This window comes from Ictalurus punctatus, chromosome 3 (genome assembly GCF_001660625.3).
Source record: "Ictalurus punctatus breed USDA103 chromosome 3, Coco_2.0, whole genome shotgun sequence".
Lineage (NCBI taxonomy): Eukaryota > Metazoa > Chordata > Actinopteri > Siluriformes > Ictaluridae > Ictalurus > Ictalurus punctatus.
The window spans coordinates 5,546,215-5,565,314 of NC_030418.2; the positions used below are offsets into that span (position 1 = coordinate 5,546,215).

At 39.6% G+C, this 19,100-nt stretch overlaps 1 protein-coding gene across 1 annotated transcript in view; it reads right to left on the reverse strand.

Annotated features, from left to right (window-relative positions):
- Positions 1-19,100, reverse strand: part of LOC108262239 (CUB and Sushi multiple domains 1a) — a 291,201-nt gene that overhangs the window by 10,880 nt on the left and 261,221 nt on the right. The window contains exons 56-67 of the mRNA XM_053679448.1: positions 18,390-18,572; positions 13,806-13,982; positions 12,477-12,656; positions 10,918-11,091; positions 7,719-7,892; positions 7,306-7,379; positions 7,110-7,221; positions 5,456-5,635; positions 4,857-4,919; positions 3,039-3,200; positions 1,952-2,064; positions 92-179 (exon numbers count right to left, since the gene is read on the reverse strand). Coding sequence (XP_053535423.1) covers positions 92-179; positions 1,952-2,064; positions 3,039-3,200; positions 4,857-4,919; positions 5,456-5,635; positions 7,110-7,221; positions 7,306-7,379; positions 7,719-7,892; positions 10,918-11,091; positions 12,477-12,656; positions 13,806-13,982; positions 18,390-18,572 — 1,680 coding nt within the window. The remainder of the gene's footprint in view (positions 1-91; positions 180-1,951; positions 2,065-3,038; positions 3,201-4,856; positions 4,920-5,455; positions 5,636-7,109; positions 7,222-7,305; positions 7,380-7,718; positions 7,893-10,917; positions 11,092-12,476; positions 12,657-13,805; positions 13,983-18,389; positions 18,573-19,100) is intronic.

Genomic DNA, 19,100 nt, shown 5'->3' on the forward strand with positions numbered 1-19,100 from the left:
GGAATTCAATTTACTTGATCATTTTCATAGCAAACCAACACACAAATATATAAATAAAGTCTTTTGATTTGCACACCAGTGATCATTTTACCTTGTCTTGTCAGCTGAAACTTGCCAAAATCTTTGCTGTGGATGTGACCTTGGTAAACAAACATTTTCTTTTCAGACTCAGCTGTCACCTTGATCAGAAGAGAAAGAGAGGAAAAACAAGACAAATAAAATAAAAACATCTTTATTTATGCAAGCTCATGGATGAGTGAGTATTGTCTCACCAAAGCCAGTCACAAAAATGTCTAGAAGAGAAACAATAAATTAATTTTAGCATTAGCTCGATGGGTAAAGGCTCAGGGTTACTGATTACAAGTCGGGGGGTTCAAGCCCCAGCACTGCCCAGCTGCCTCTGTTGGGCCCTCGAGCCTGGCCCTTAACCCTACCTGCTCCAGTGACACGGTATCAGGGTTGACCCTGTGCTCTGACCGGGATACGCAAAGAAAATTATTTCACGCTACTATAATGTTCGGTCCCCTCTGAAAGTATTGTAATGGCAAGGTCAGTTCTTATCATTTTTCTGATACACTGAAGACTTTTGAGCTTGAGAATGTTCGATGAATGAGACGACAGATGGCACCTTTTGTTTGAACCCACTCATTTTTCAAGAGATCAAAAGTATCGAATATGTGACTGGGAGGTTTTTCTTTTTGCCCAGGAGTGACCTGTTAGATTGATTGCTTCAACAATTAATAGCTCTGAATGTCTACTCCTGGTTTGAGCCCTGGGTTTTGCCTGTGAAGACTGCAGCTGATGACAAACATTGCAAGAGTTGTGAAGAAACACCCCCCCCCCCCCCCCCCCCCCCCCGTGCCCCCCCCAAAAAAACAAAACAAGAGACAGTGACCTCAACAACAAACTCCACAGAGCAGTGGTGAATGTAACACAATCGACTTTTCTAAGAAGACTCTGAGGGCCGAAATACAGAGGTGCAAACCACTCATCAGCAGTAAGAACCAGAAAGCCAGATTTTCAAAGAAACACAGAGATGAGCCACGTATGTTCTGGAACCAAGATTAAAATACTAAAGTGTGGAGAAAGAAAGGAAGGATCTGTTCATGATCCAAAACATACAACTCATCTGTGAAACACGGTGGAGGTAGTGTCGTGGCATGGGCTCACTAATCTTTATTGATGATGTAACTCATGATAACTACAGCAGAATGAATTCAGGAATCTACAGAAACATTGTTTGCCAATTTACAGAGAAATGCATCCAATCTAATTGGGAGGAACTTCAATATGCAGCAAGACAATGACCCAAATCACACTGCCAGCACAATAAATGACTTCTTCAGGAGAAAAAAGTGGAAGGTTTTAGACTGGCCATCGACAATCACCAGATAGCCAAGACAATCACCAGACCTTAATCCAATTGAGCAGCATTTCACCTCCTGAAAAGGAGACTAAAGGGTGAAACCCCCCCGAAACAAACAACACCTGAAATGAGCCTGCGGTACAGGCCTGGAAAAGCATCACAAAGAAGAATGCAACAGTTTGGTGATGGCTAATGTGTGGCGGATCGATGTAGTTATTGCAAGCTACGGATATGCAACCAAATAGTGTTATTTATTTTAATTTACAATAAGACTCTGTTAAAATACTGTAGCTCACCTAAAAACTGGGTGGTCTGCCACCAAAGGGACCATGCTCTAAGTTGTTTAACAGACATTTCGATGTAAATATCAGGAAATTATATTTATAAATTTATTATCTCATTCATCTTTCGATCTCAAAACCAAATGCCTTCAGTGTACAACAAAAACAATGGCTGCTTCTTTTTCTTCTTTATCATATTTATTATTTATTTTGGTTGAACAGTTGACTTTCATTATCGAAAACCACACTACGGTTCCAAAACTCTAATTTCCATAAGAATGTGGAGTAACTTTGTGGTACTTACATAACCATCCATTGCCCAGTTGTCATTTTTGAATTTACTGAAGTACTGCTCTGTTGGACCTCGTATCTGGTAGACTTTGAGTAATAAGTGATTTTCCTCTTTTTTATAAGTGCCTGTAGAAGACAAAAAGTTGAAAGGGTCTCTGAAATCAAACATGTCTAAACAAAATGTAAAATAAAACCCAAAAACAACCCTAATAAATGGCTTACGCATCAGCAGTTTTTAAAATTACACCATGTTGTTGAAGTCTTGAATCTTGACAGTAGGTTTATATTTATGCGTTTGTTCGAATACGTTATCAATTCTAAAGTAACAACTCATTTAAAGAGACTTCTATGGCCAGTTGTAACAGTCAGTAAGTTTTCTACCGCACTGTCAGTAACAATGGAGCGGCTGTGGCTCAGGTGGTAGAGCTGGTTGTCCACTAATCGTAGGGTTGGTGGTTCGATGTGTCCTTGGGCAAGACACTGAACCTCAAGTTGCTCCCGATGGCAAGTTAGTGCCTTGCATGTCAGCTCTGCTACAATTGGTGTGTGTGTCTGTGTGTGTGAATGGGTGAATGAGACACAGTGTGAAGCGCTTTGGATAAAAGCGCTATATAAGTGCAGACCATTTACATGAACATGACAAGCTGCGTTTTTGGTTTTGATCATTTTGACACATATACTTTACCTTCAAGAGAGAGGAAAAGGGAACAACTGTTTATAGCTGCTATAACGTGAGTGATAACAGGAACTTGTTTCATGGATGTTCCATAACATTAAATGTAAGTAGAAATGTAATTATGTGGTATAAGAGGAATAAAACTCTTAAGGATGTGCTGTTATGGGTGGTATCACACAGTCAAGTCATGGATTATTTTCCTAATACGGCACTCTCCTAATACTGCACACACCTTAATTATACATTGTTGATAAAGGATAATTATTACTGTTGCTTGCTTTTCATGGTTGAAATCAAAAGCTTGTTGAACAAAAGATAACAACCTTTTGATATTTAATGAAACATGTTAATTGCACCTGCATTTCATATTGCCTTTTATGTGCCATCCTGAAAATATTAATTTTAAAAGGATTTAACAGCTCACCTGAAAGCTTGAGCTGCACTCCGCTTTGTTCTAAAAGAGTGACGTTGACTCTGCTGGTTGTGGCATTGAAAGTCGTGACTGTTATTGTAGCAGTCTGCCTCTTGCCAAGGTACTCGTAGAAACCAGTCCAGCCCGAGTTTAAAGAGAACACATCCGCAGGCACTGAACACAAGGGAATAACCAGTAAAATAAGTATATATTACTCTGCAGGAACATTTCAAAGAAAACATTCAGCATATGATTGAGGCAATTCATGACTGGTCTGTTCTTATAGTGTTTCACATAGTAACAAGCATATAACAGTAGTGAAACTGGCTTGGTCAAGGTTGGCCTAATACACTAGTATCATGTTAACTGCCAGAAATTCAGGAGATATAAGTCCAGGAATAAAACGCATTCACTCACCCACTGATTAGTCTTAGAGCAAACTAAACTAATGTGTTGTAGGGCCCAATAGTCATCCAAGTTGATGCTTATACAATAATGATTCTTTACACTGTTTAAGAAATCCCAATTTCAGTTATGAAATGTAAATATATCTGAATATCCTGTTTGCACATCATTTTAAAACATGATTAAAATTTAATTAGTATCATCCGATAAACATTTTGTACAGACATACACTCACCCTTGACTTTATTAAGAACACCTGCCCATTTATGCAGTTATCTAATGAGCCAATCATGTGACAGCAGCACAATGCATAAACACATGTCAAGAGCTTCAGTTAATGTTCACGTCAAGCATCAGAATGCTGAAAAATGTGATCCCTGATTTTAACCATGGCATTGTTGTTGGTGCCAGATTTTCACACACAACAGTCTTTACACAGAGTGGTGCAAAGAAACAAAAACATCCTGTGTGTGGAGGGTCTGCAGGCTGAAACACCTTGTTGATGAGAGCGATCAGAGGAGACTGGCCGGACTGGTTTGAGCCGACTGGTTCCACTCCGGTCAGCCAGGAATAAGAATCTGAGGCTATCCCCCCAACTTCTAATCTTCAGCTGTACAGTTTTGTGAGTCTGTGCCAATGATAACCTCATATTCCTGTTCATGGCTGACAGGAGAGGAACACAATGTGGTCTTCTGCTGTTGTAGCTCATCCATCTCAAGGTTTGAAGTTTTGTGCATGGTGAGATGCTTTTCTCATCACCACAATTCTAAAGAAAGCGATCATTTGAGTTACTATATCCTTTCCTGGCAGCTCAAACCAACCTGGCCATTTTCCTCTGACCTTTCTTATCAACAAAGTGTGTGGTTTGTTTTTTTTTTTGTTGTTGTTGTTGTTGTTTTTTGATTTTTTTTCTTTCCCCACATCATTCTGTGTAAACACTAGAGACTGTTGTGTGTGAAAATCCCAGGAGATCAACAGTTTCTGAAATACTCCAACCATCCCATCTGGCTCACAGCTCCTTTAAAACAGCAAAGCATACTTCACAGAGTATAGTTAGAGCAGAATAAAGGTATAGCACCAACAACCACGCCCTGAGCAAAGTCACAGAGCTCTCACTTTTTCTCCATTCTGATGTTTGAACATTAACTGAAGCTGTTGACCAGTATCAGCATGATTTTTATTTATTGCATTGCGCTGCTGCTACCTGATTGGCTGATTAGATAACTGCATGAAAGTACAGGCGTTCCTAATAAAGTGGCCGGCGAGCGTATATTACTTGTTAGTGAAGACATTTTAAGGAAATATGCTTACAATAAAAACATACAAATGAAGACTACAGCATCCATTTATGTGACATGAAAATGGATTCTTTGTCAGCTTTAAATTAGCAGACACTGTGGCAATAGCAGAGAAAGGGTTACGTACCCCGAATCTTGTTTTTCTGTATGTCTGGGTCTCCCTTTGACTTGGTGTTTATTTTGGGTCCGACTAGAAGACAGACAATTGACAAGTTGACATTTGCAGGTGCATGCTGTCCTTTCTGTCCTTGCATTTGTGCACAGGGATAATGATCAGAACTTTAAACATTGTGGTTCGTTTAAAAAAAAAAAAAAAAAAAAAAAGATTCAGTGGTATCGTTGAATTTGCCACACCAGACAAACTCTAGGTGACTGCATCATCCTGTAGCTTTAAGTAAAATGTAAAAGCACGGACCACTGAAGTGAATGTATTTCTGGTTTCTGACTGGTTTAGTTTACCACTAACTGGACATGTGCTGATATTAGGATAAAGTGCACAATCTATTGCAATATTCATTTTGTTATTTACATCTATTTCACGTTGTTAAATGTTATAGCTGCAGTAAATATTTTTGGTTAGAAATGTTTGCTAATTTTCACATTTACACAGCATAGATCATCACGGATACATCATGCGTCATTATATTCCAACCTTCGCAACAGAAGCACTAGGGTTAAGGTTTCTACTAAATACTTTCTGCTCACAGCACAGATAAGGGTCAGTACCTTTGCAGACGGGAGGTTTGCCCGACCACCGGCCATCTGGCCTGCATGTCCTGTGCTCAGAACCCCCGGCCAAAAAGAATCCATCTTGGCACGTATACATGAGGGTATAGCCTAGTGTAGGCAGGTCAATGGCCCTCACATCCACGTGCGATGGTGTCTCCGGCTGTCGGCATGCATGAGCTGCACAGAACAGACGCGGTGTGTAAGACTGGGAAGGAGAACTTTTTTTATTTACTTATTTATTTTGCAGGCAAACACAGTGCTATGGCATTGTTGGGAAAGGTCCGGTACATGTCTTAAGTGCACCTTACATAATGAATTCTTCACACCCTGCTTTTAGTTGACCCATGTTCTCACACAATCAGGCTCAGGAGGGAAAGGTGCTTTTTATCAGTGGTTCTCAAATTAGGGTCACTGAAGCATAGCCAGGGGTGTGTGACTTTAAAATATATATATATATATATATATATATATATATATATATTTTGGTGAAGTCATGGAAATCACCTCCCACCATTATTAAAGTCCTATTTATTATAGTTCCTATAGTTAATAACCTGTTGGACAGGTCGGCTGAATTGAATGGGTTCAGTCCAAACCTCGATTCCTCCAAAACAAGTAGGATTATAAATACTTTAAAATTGAGCCTAATGTATTATCAGTTAAAAGTTCAGGAATAAAAACCTCTATGTAAATAGTCAGGATATCTGTAGTACACATTTAAATAATGAGCCGAATATTTGAATAGCTGTATTATGTTCAGAGGGGGTCTGAATAATTTAACAGTTAAAAGCGGCCTTGGCAGCAAAATGTTTGAGAACCCCAGCTTTATATGACTGAAGAGTAGCAATGATTTCAAGCAGGCTGTCATACCTGCCTACAGATTTACAGCTTGTCTGACTTATCCATCCATCCATCTTCTATCGCATACTCCTTTTCAGGGTCACGGTCAACCTGGAGCCTATCCCAGGGAGCATGGGGCACAAGGCGGGGTACACCTTGGACAGGCTGCCAGTCCATCGCAGGGCACACTCACACACCCATTCATACACTACAGACACTTTAGACATGCTCATCAGCCTACCATGCATGTCTTTGGACTGGGGGAGGAAGCCGCAGTACCCGGAGGAAACCCCCGCAGCACGGGGAGAACATGCAAACTCTGCACACACATGGCCCCGGCGGGACTCGAACCCTGTACCCTGGAGGTGTGAGGTGAACGTGCTAACCACTAAGCCCGTGTGTGACGTAATCTTAGCTAATTTTAATTCTTTCTCCCAAGGTTTGCAGTCTTGATTTTGATCCTTTTTTGGAATTAGTAATCATCTTCACCTAAAAATAAACCCTCATTGATTTTATTTTTAGACCATATGTAATGCCTTTTGGACACAATCCAGCTAAAGTGGTAAAGGGGCTCGAAGATGAACAATGAGCTTAGAATAAATCATACTAGCCTTTATCTAGCTACCAGATCCATACCTTGCTATTTAAAAATAAATGTAGTTATATGATTAATAGTTTATTAGTGCATGAAATGTCATGAACTCAACAACAATGACATGCTAAGAATTCTCGCTATGGATTTTTTCCTTTTCTTTCCCTTGTTTTTGTAAATACATTTTTCCCGTGTCCTCGTCTTATGAAAAGTCCTTACCGACACACTCCGGCTGCATGCCACTCCAAGTCAAATTTTCCAGGCACGTTCTGGTGGTGGACCCGAGGATATGATAATTTTTTCTGCATCTGAAGAAAACCTTACTCCCCACCTTAAAATAAATAAATTCACAGTACAGTAATTATAACATGGATGACAGAAGCTTTTTTGCAAAAGTTTGGATTACTATCCTTACCATAAATCCCTGAGCTTGCAATGGAATTCCATACGCAGGAGTTCCTGGATCCTTACATGCATTATATGCTGGATCTGAAATCATAAATTAAACATTATACACCATCACGGAGCTTAAACCCCACGGTGCAAGATTACCCCTCCTATTATGTTGGGGGGGGGGGGGGGGGGTTACATCCATTATGTTATGGGTCAAAATAACTTCCACGGTTTAATGACTTCGTTTTCCGAGACAAGCCTTAAGAAAAAATATTTACATACAAGTTCATGACCCTACATGAGGAGAATTAATAAAAATCAAAGAGAAAAAGGGAGATTAACCAGATAATCCATCTCAAATGTGGAAATGGGTCAAATTGACCCAGAACATAATAGGAGGGTTAAAAGGATGTTCATATTGTGAGGATTACACACCGATGCAGGAAGGCTGCATTCCACTCCATGAGCCATCCTCCTGACACACTCTCCTGGAAGAGCCCACTAACAGATAGGGGGGACGGCAGAAGAACGATACTTCAGACTTGTAGGTAAACTGCTTCCCTTCTCTGTAGCCCTCTGCAGGAGTTCCAGGGTCCCCACATAACACAGCTGGACAGGACACAAATCAGACAATAGAAGCTTTGTGAAGATATCTGCAGCCAAAAGCATGAGTAAATTACTGGTATGCACGTTGCTTGGAGCTGTACAGCAAATAACCATAGTATAGTACTATGGATGAACAGAGAGATTCGCCTTTTGTCAACACGGAGACACCGAGAGCCACAAGGAACAATCTGTAACCTGGCATTAGGGCAAATAAGAACTCCAGACAGACAGCCAATTTAGCAGTAACTCCAATCCAGAGCACATGTAGGAGGGAATAGATACGCACTGAATATAAGAGCAGGGTCAACAGTGAGACAGTCACTCATGCCTAGCTACCAGATGAGCGTCAGATCTATCCCTGTTTTGAAATGGTTACAGTCATGAATACAGAGTCCGTTTTTAGTTGGTCCAACTGACCTCACAACCTCATAGTCATCTATGTATATCCATCTATGACCGTGGTACTGTAGCAAATGTGATGCACATTATCCATCACTATCAGCACAATAGAGACTTACCTGCAATCTTACTACTGTGAACTGCATTGTGTCAAATATGATGCACGTAGCTCAATACTACAAGACTAATTACACATTTTTCCATGCATACTTACTGTTTGTACATAATGTCTTGTAATTATTGTCTTGTGTATATACAGTGTACAGTAGTATTTAATGTCTAATCAGCTAACAACAGCGTGTTTTACTGTACACCCTTAACTAAACAATGCAATACAGCTAAATTGAATAAAAAATTCGACAATTGCATAACTTTGCCGAAACAGCTACGCAGGGAAACTGTTTAATTCAGCTTGTCCATTGAGCTGCTTTTAATATGCACATTTGGAAACTTATATATATCACGTACATATTAACTTTCTCACATTAACACCAACATTTAATAGATTAAACCTGACTCTTTTTTTTTCATGTTGCCAGTTTTCTACATTGGAATACAGTTCATTCATTCATCGTCAGTAAGTGCGTGCTTTATCCTAGTCAGGGTCCTTGTGGGTCCGGAGCATATCCCGGAATACACCCTCGATGGGACGCCATCCCATCAAAGGAGCTCATGCACACACATTCAAACCTAGGGGTGATTTAAGTGTAGCCAATCTATCTACTGGCATGTCTTTGCGAGGTGGGTGGAAACTATGTGGACATGCACATAAAAGCCACACAAAACAGTCAAATGAGCTCAGGATCAAACCCTGGAGCTGCGAGCTGTCAATGCTACCTGCTGGGCCACCGTGACACTTGGGATACAGTTTAATGACACACATTTATACGAAGTGGCTTTATCTGTACACAGCAGTCTTTTCATTAAAGCTAAACCACCTGGGGATCTAATAACATATCAGCTGTATCAATGCTCTCCACACCATTTACCTGCTCTGTCACGGGTGTCTTAGTTTAATATAAACTTCACTTATTAACATAGTAATCACTCTTTGTTACTGAAATTTCCTTTTCAGTCCCAGGCTTTTTGACGGCTCAGTGGCTGACCCTTTTCACCATTTCACAGCTCCTTTAAAACAGCAAAGCATGCTTCCCAGAGTATAGTTAGAGCAGAATAAAGGTATAGCACAAGTCTACTGTCTGTAACTTTGAAAGAATATTAAATAATTGCCAGTTGCTCCCGACACAGTTGTCACCCCTTGTGTATTATATATTTCGTACAGGCAGTTATCTGTGGGCCAAGAAAAATTTAATGCACCAGGTGTACTGGCAAACAAAAACGATTCAAATTCTGAGGTAGTTCATGTTCTTGTGTGGTGTCTGTCAGGCTGGTGCACTTCTTACGTTTTCATGCAGCCAGAATTGCTTCCAGGATCGTTACTGCTGTGCGAGAGTTGCTTCTCCTGAAAGCCGAAGATGACAGGCCATTTGGGGCATGAAGTTCCCCGCACTTTTACCATTTCCTCTGACACCGTGTCAAAGGATTAGACTCAAAACCTATAGGCTTTAGCAGCAGATTGGGGCCAGGCACCTTGTGTATCTTACAAACGGGTAAGAACTAGCAGGAGGACATATTTGTGACATGTTGACACTTGTTTTGGAAATGTCATAGCAGTTTAATGACCTGTCAAAGGCTGCATCTCACACATTCATGTCAAAAAGCCTAAAACACTGCCGTACATTCCAAGTCCCTGGAACAGGTTTAATGAGTCAACAAAGCTGAGGAGCAGAACCTCTACATTTGGCCTAAAATTGCAAAAGGGGTTTAGTAATGAGCTCTGTTATTTCAAAAGCTTTGTTGAAATCATAATAAGAGAAAGTTCAGAGAATGCATTTGCTTTCAACAATTTGTGCTGATCTTTTCCTTTTTCCCTCCTGCCCTCTTTTTCCTTCCTTACCCATCTCCTCTCCATACATCCATAGATCAAAGCAGAGACCGTTGTGTACGTAACTAGTACAGTTAGCTTGTGCTGCTTAGCATGAAAAGCTATATCTTTACAAGTGTTTCTCCTTAGAACAAAATCAAACAAGCAAAAAGCTGGACAGTGCACAGGTACAAGCCACAGTAGCATTCGCTACAGACCCGCATTAGATAAGCCAGGGGTTCCCAAACTTTTCCAGGGCAAAGCCCCCCAAATGGCATTAACATTTGACCGAGGCCCCCCTTTTGCAAGATGTCTTTAAAACACATTAAAATACACACTTCTGAATACATCCCCCTTTTTTTTTTATTAATAATTACATATTTACATTACATTAGAATTGATTTTGAGTGTGTGTGTGTGTGTGTGTGTGTGTGTGTGTGTGTCTGTGTGTGTGTGTGTGGTTGTCTGAGAGTGAGAAAGAAAAAATCATGTATTTATTTATTTTTCACACCAAATTGTTGAGGACCCCCGGGCGCCCCTTGGCGGCCCCCACTTTGAAAACCACTGAGATAAGCTACAAGTAACGTGATGCCTGTTAGTGTGAATGAAGGTTAACTCTGCACTCACTCAGACTTTTGCCATTGCTCAAATCTTCCTTGACAAGTAAAGTCACTCAACGGTCATAACTAATCAATTTATACTTACGCAAACACTGAGGGATTTCACCACGCCATGTTCCATTCCCCTCACACGTGGCTATTCCAAGAGAGGATAACTGATAACCACTGAAACAGCTGTATGCCACGCTAGAGCCCCACTGCAGATCAGAGCCTTCCACTTTCCCGTTGCGGATAGCCGGGGGCTGGTCGCAGATGATCACTGCAGGCACAAAATACGCAATTATCATTAGCATTGTCTCAGTCATCACGATCCTAAGGTAACCTCTCGGATTCCTACTGTCAGCGTTTAGTATTACTCAGATAGATTATTCGTCCTCTTCCTTGATTGTTGTGTCATTTGTGGATGGAGGGGTGGGAGTGCGTGTATGTACGCACGCTTCGGAATCAGAAGAGAGTAGAAAGAGATGATTAACCAGAATTATTCTCTCGACCCACTGCGTGCCTCGAACGTGCGTCACATTTCTCATGCAGCACAACACATCAGACAGCTCAAAACCAGAAGCTGGAGTGTGTTCAGTAGCTGTGTATGTGACTCAAACCTGACATCTGATAACAGAGATCTTACACTTTTTTGCAGGTATTATTCCTTCAGTGTGTGTAAGTCGGGAGAGATCAGAAAGACTTTTCATATGGAGATTCCAGCAATTCCAGTTTAGACGTTGTGATATTCACATCTAAACCATTCTCTTGGCAGCAACTTTTATACATTTCTTGTGTGCTGATTGTGTCGTATGTCTTGAAGCTTAAAATGTTTTGAAAGAGCAGTAAAGTGGAAAATTAAACTGATCGTGCTTTTATGCCTTTCACAATGCCTCTGCACAAAGCTAACAAAAGCCTCAAACTTTTAGATCTGTCACATTTTAAAAATGTTTTATACCACAGCATTGTCGAAGGTGTCAATTTTGTATAACAGCAAATCTGCAGTAGTTCCAGCTGTAACTCATCACAGGTTTATATTAATGCGATCGTTCCAATACATTGTTTCTATGGTAACAGCTCATATACAGGGAATTGTATGGCAGATGTTTCCCATAACCTAAGTCTAGATTTAAAAAAAAAAAAAAGTGTTAAACAATGAAAACGGTATATATAGTTGATTGTTTTGTTCTTCTTCAGTGTGCATTAGATGCTTTATTTTCTTTTAAAAGTTAACAAAACTGCTGTTTTCATCTAAGCATTTCTCTATAAATGATCTAACTATAAAAATTGATCAGAGATTTCAAACTTGTGTTTGGAAATTACAACATTTGGCAAAACATCCATGCTATCGCTAAACAGTTTTACATTTGCCGTCTTAGTTTCTAAACTGTACTTCTGTATAAAAAAATAATTGTGATAAAATTTCCCTTTGTAGAGCCAGGATACTGATCAGTGCATACTAAGTTCATCTGTTCATTGAAAAAGAACTAATGGAAACAGCCTATTTAGCATATATTTTTAGACAACTCAAATCTTTTGCCAATTTCCACCATGTTAAATCTTTAAACCGTTAACTAGAGATTTAATTCTGTTTGCAGTTGCTGTGTTTTGGATATCAGAGTAATATAACGCTTCTGATTATATCTTTTGATTACATGTTTTTACCTCTGCAGCTTGGTTTGGTCTGATTCCACGTGCCGTCTTTGGAGCAGTAGAGAGTGTCCCGGCCCGGAGGGTCCATGATGTAACCAGGGTTACAACGATAACGGACCGTCTTATTGAAGGTGAACTCATTCCCCATGTAAATTCCACTAGCAATAGGACCAGGATCTCCACAGCTGATGACTACAACAATAAAATATATCAAATGTTCCATTAAAAATAGCAGCATATCATGATGGTAACTCGACATAGACACAACAGTATAAGCTTGAACATGTAAACTTGACTAATAACGCACTAATTAGCATAATACAGTTAACTGTTCTTTTACCCACAAGGGTTCAGTGGACAGTCCAGTGAATGTAAGTTAGTAGGCAGAAATAATTACATGAGCAATTTGTTCTGATGGGTTGTTTTCAACAACCAAAGAATTGACTGTGCAGGTAACCTAACACAGCTTTAAAAAGTTACTATAAAGAGCAGTAACCAGTAATAAATGAAACAAAGGTAATATTTGGCGTGACGTCCTTTCGCTTTAAAAATGAAATAAATAAATAAATTAAAAATAGTCTTGGGTAGAATTGGTGCAGTTTTATAAGGAAATGAGCTGTAAGTTTTACTGAGCATCTTTCAGAACCAACCACGGTCCTTTCTTTAGACTTCGACTGTAGCACTTGCTTCTTATTTTTGCCGCAAAATCCATTTTTTTGGTCTGAAAAGTGTCTCTTGCCACTTAATATGCTGCGTTCTTTAATGAAATACAAACAGTTTTCTGTAACATTTAATTTTGTGCTAGAGAACTAATGTATTTATAATGTTTTTGTACTGGCTTGATAATGTACAAGTCATAAAATAAAAATTTGTACTAAACAAAATAGGGTTCCTAAAACTTTTGCACGGTACTGTATATCAGGCACCAATTAGCACGATGTGTCACTATTTGTTTTCATTCCTGATGGATCAATTAACCATATTAAGCAATAAAAATGAATGGAAGCTTGTAACCACTAATTAGCATGATCTCATCATTATCATCGTCATCATAGTTTGTGGGTATACATTTTCATTAGCCGTTAACAAAAATAGATGGAGACATGCCACAGTGAATGGAAGCTATAGGCGCTAATTAGCATGTCGCTTGCCTCATCCTGACTTGGTTGCTAACTGTTCATTCATTCTTTCACAACAACACTTGAAGAAATTGCTTGCAAAAAATAAAAGCATGCCTGCAGTAAACAATTAACATGATACCCCGTATTATGGCTTGCTATTTGCTTTTAGTCAATATTTCTGAGTGGACTACTGCTTTAAAAAGGAGGCCTCGGGTCTGACCTGTGCAGTCCGGAGCCGAGCCGGTCCATGTGCCATTAGTGGTGCAGTGGCGAGTTGTGAGGCCTGTGGTCTTGTAGCCCTCCCAGCAGGCGTACGACACTGAGCTGGAGAAGTGCATCCCATCACTGAACACGATCCTAGCATAGGCTGGAGTTCCAGGATTCCCACAGGACACAGCTGTGGAAAGTCAATGTGAAAACATAGCATGATGAGACCTGGCTTAGTATTACTGTCTGAGTGTAGGAGAACAGCAAAAAAAAAAAATCTTCCTGACAATATCTGAGATTACGCAGAAGACCTCAAATTACACTGTGAAGATTTTTTTTCAGCAGTAGAACTCAAACATTAAAGAATGTTCTGACTTCAAAATGGCTGCCCCTAACTTTAAAGCCTCCTTGATAAAGTATACAAGAACTTGTCGAGTCATTGATTTTGAATTTAATTAACCCTCCATTTTATGAGTTTTCAAAATGACAAACTCCAGATGATGTCTGTGCACACACGGATCCACTTATCCTAAAGATTCAGACGATTCATACACCAAAGTATTTGCCCCATCCTGATCTCATACTAAATTGTTTCAGAAATTAAAACAAAGGGAACCTGAGTAAACACAGATTACAGATTTTAAATGCTAGTTTTGAAGCAAAAAAGTTATCCAATACCAACTGGGCCAGTGTGAAAATGTATTTGCCCCCATAGTTACTAATTCTCCAAATCTATGAAACTGCATTCATATTGTGGTTCAGCTGGAATAGACACAACCAGGCCTGATTACTGCAAACCCTGTTCAATCAAATCAGCACTTAAACAGAACTTGTTCAACACCATGAAGTTGGTTAAAAGGTCTGACCTAGTAACACACTATGCCAAAATTCCAGGAAGAAGGTGATTGTCATGGATTGCTATTGTCACCAGGAAGTGACATGTTTTACACTGTGATGCACTCCTATCAACATATGTAAATATGCTAGCAACATACTAGAAACATTACACCATGCTAGCAATACTTAGCTAATGCTATTAATGCAGCGGAACAGGAAGTTGTTTTAACTCAAACATACATTGTTCAATCTGTACCAAACGTCAAATATTTGATAAAAATCCTGGCCTGAGGACAACTACATGCCAATGTTCACTTATAGTCATAGCGCCACCTGCTGGCAACATGACCTGACATGTTACACTACATGACCTGACATGTTACACTAACTTAGATATACAATGTTCAATCTGCACCAAACTTCACGTATTTTATACAAAACCTGGCCTGAGGGCATCTACATGCCAATATTCAGTTATATTCATAGTGCCACCTGCTGGCAACAGGAAAATGTCAAAAACAACTTTATAAACTTAAAAAAAAAAATGGAATGGCTTTCCCTTGGCAGAGCAACCCCAACGTGCACTTGGGTACGAGGGCCCATTTATCACTGCTTGCAGCTTTACTTTTCTTTTAAAATTTTCTTTTAATATAGATGTTTTAATTTGATGTTTGATAGTTGAGATTTTTTCAATGCATTAAATCTAGCCAACCACACCTCTTTCAAACTGCTGTTCATGCTGCATCATGGGGCAGCGTAACACTCTGAGGAAAGTGTTATCTGCCCTCTTTTGCACAAATGAGCTGACAGACACCTGCTGTTGCTATTGCTGTGATTGACAGGAGTGAGAGAGAGAGAGAGCCTTCCCTCCTATCCAGAGAACACAGCCAATTTTGCTCTCTTGGATTTTGCCACGGATGGCTGTGGCATTGTTGTGATTTGTACTCACAGTCTTCCGATGATGAGGTGAACGCTTTTCTGTTGCACCACTCGGGAGCCAGCTATATAGCCATTTATACCAATATACCAAGATCTATATGCTGTTATTAGAGTTGAGCAGTTTAACAATACCGCTTGCGATGTACTGCTACATTAAGAGATTTGCATACCGGAGAAGACAATCGCTCGTCCTTCATTTACTTTCAATTAGTGGCTGTGAGCAGGCAAAGTTGTTTGATGGCTTGTTGCTTTGCTTCTGTTGAATTAATGATGCTGTTTGATTTAGGTAGGTTTTTCCTCATTGTTTATGGATATTGCTTGTTTCATGCTGTCTGTTTGTTTGTTGGTCTACGCTATGGACCACAGCTATGATTATTAGATTACCCCTAAAAAAAAACCAAACAAAAAAACAACACCATGCTGTGTTTACGTATTTGTTCCTCTAAATTCGGATAAATGGCACTTGACATTCAAAATGCACTTGAAATAATTCACATATTTTTAAATGATTACGTCCTGGATCTCAGCACTCCATCAAAAGCCCATTTAGTGTACTGACATGGAGCGATTTTTATGGGGGGGGGATTTGAGAATAAAGTACGTGAAATATCTGATACGTTAAATCTTAATGTATTTGCATTACTGTCGAATACTTTAGGATTTAATGTAATTAAAAGAGGCATTGTTGGATGAGGGCTATAATTGTAATTAACTGCATTAGTCTGTAAGCTTCATAGAGACAGTCTCTGAAGTCAAGACCAGTTAGACTGATCTTGCACAGAGAGATTTTCATACAATTTGTGAGCAATAAAAATATAAACCACTGAAATTACTCTTCCTTTCTTTTCACACAAGCATTCAGTGACCAAAGTTTTTTTTTTTTGCTTTGTTGTTTGTTTTTTACTCTCCTGGCAAACAGAGGTTTCTAACAAGAAATGATTCAAGACGTTTCGTGTGTATGATAAATGACTCGTTTCCAAGCTAAATCGTATGGTTGTGAAAGAGGCCAAAACCATTAATGTAATGCACAACCCAATTCATAACAATCATCCAAAGAGCACAAGTTTTAAGTCTTAACCTCTCGAGGCCGTTCATCATAATCAGTGAAATTGTTACTGCAAAACTGCTACCTCACTATAAACACTGCCAGTTTATTAAATAGAGAAAAAATGGTTCAATAAAGAGTTAATGAGATCTCTGTGGAATGGCTCTGCTCGGGGCAAATATATTTCCAGACTAGAATTTGTTATTTCCAAGTGGCAGCAGGTTAGTGCTTCTCCTGTAGTCTAGTATTTACATTTAGTACCTGTGTGACGTTATTTGTATCCTCAAGATGGTACCACAGCCTCCACCTGCATCATTCCCAGCACCCATCCATCTCTTCTACCTTAAAGCATCTGTTAAAAGCCCCTTACTCAATTATGGATGTCCTCTAAATAATGCATCTTATTGATCTTGTGTACACAATCCATGGGCTTATTGTACTCAAAAAGTAATGGATTGAGGAGTTGATTATGCCAGATGGATTTACCGTTTTTACATTCATGTTACACACTCAGATCATACTCTTGAGCATCATGTTTCTTGCAACTTATGACAAATGTCCTGGAAGAGATTCATTTATATTTGAAATAATGTGAAATGATATAGAAAATAATTGTGTTTGTGTGCTAACAGCCACTATTTAGAGCAATTTTCACGCAACCTCTCATTAATGTAGTGCTTAAACATGCTTTGCTGTAATTACAGGGCATTTGTGTATCTCCACTAACTGGAGTCATTGAATTAACCAGTAATTACTGATTTTAGGCCTGTCAGCATCAAATACCCATGGGTGGACAAATGACTAGCCTGAGCATCGGGGCCAAGCTGATTTCCTGTCTAGGATATTAGATTTTTTTTGTTTTTTTAAAATTCACAGTTGCCTAGCAGACGTGTAGCTTCGACCTAGGAGAGTCCTTGGTCCTCTCTTGTGGACTCTCCTCTTTACCTGGCCCCACAGGTTTTCAAAGGGATTTAGGTCCGGAGATTATTGTCCTGCTGGAAGATGAAATCTCCCAGTTGTAATCCTTGGAGAAATTTTTGCCTGTCTAACCATCCTCCGGACTGTGAGTGGGCAAAATACACGTGTCCTTGGGAACAGATTAATTTCAGCTCTGGTTGTTTTAGATATATATATATTTTTTAATTATTGACCAATGCCACGAACAGTTGATATGGGCGTTTTTAGGTGCATAGCACTTTTCATGGCCGTTGCTTGATTTATGAACATGAACAGTAAATAAATGGAAAAAAGATCACCCAAAGATTCAGTTTGTGCGTATTATTTATACACACACACACACACACACACCGATAAGCCATAAGTTTAAAACCACTGACAGGTAAAATGAATAATGTTGATTATCTTGATTCAGTGGTAACTGTCAAGGGGTGGGATATATTAGGCAGCAAGTGAACAGCCAGTTCACAAAGTCGATGTGGTGGAAGAAGGAAAATTGGGCAAATGTAAGGATCTGAGCGACTTTGACACGGGCCAAATTGTGATGGTTAGACGACTGGGTCAGAGCATCAATCAGGTCTTGTGGGGTGTTCCCGGTATGCAGTGGTCCAAGGAAGAACAACTGGAGACAGGGTCATACAGCTGATTGTAAACTACTGCCTACGTTCCCTTTTTTTTTTTTTTTTTTTTTTTTTTTTAGCATTTCTGTTTTATTTTCTGACACTCATTTTAAAAATTTGTATCAAACCAGGTCTATGGAAACTTGATTTATAACGGTTTGTTCCCGTCCCTCTCAGTCACCCATCTGTCTCTCCTTACCCTCACACACGGGCTGGGTGCCACTCCATGAACCATTCTGCAGGCAGGTACGCTCTGAGGAGCCCATCAGAATATATCCCGCCTCACAAGTGAAGCGCAGGAGGCTCCTGACACGAAACTCCTCTCCCAGACGTGAGCCGTGTGGTGGAACACCTGGGTCACCGCAAAAACCCGCACTACCACCTGCAAGTAAGCATTTTGTAGAGAAATGTTGATTTTCACTTTACCAAAGTAGGTGAAAAAGTCAAATGATCCACACATGACCCGAAGGTATTGTGTTTATCATGTGCACATCTTAGTTACCAGCCCCTGACATTGCCTTAGTCAGTGTCATGATCTTTGCATCATGTACGTGCTGTGATTTATATTTATAAAGAATTATGTAATAAGTCTTAAGGAAAAGGTTGATCAAACTTTGTTTTCCATAAATGCAGTGACAAAAGATACTTAAAGATGCATTTATACTTAGCTTGTCCACAACAGAGGTACCTTCTAATGCTCATCTTATATAATCTGATGCTCAGGAAAAACCTAATAGGCTAAATCAGGTGTGAGAGATCTCATTTGAACTTAATCACTGCCTTCAGGGCACCTGTTCCACCCGAGTCATACATCATTAATCCTGAATATATTGACTTGGGCGATAGCAAGATACTGTTTGAGGTTGTAAAGCTGTACAAGGAGTGAGTGACACTTTTTGCACTAAGCTCA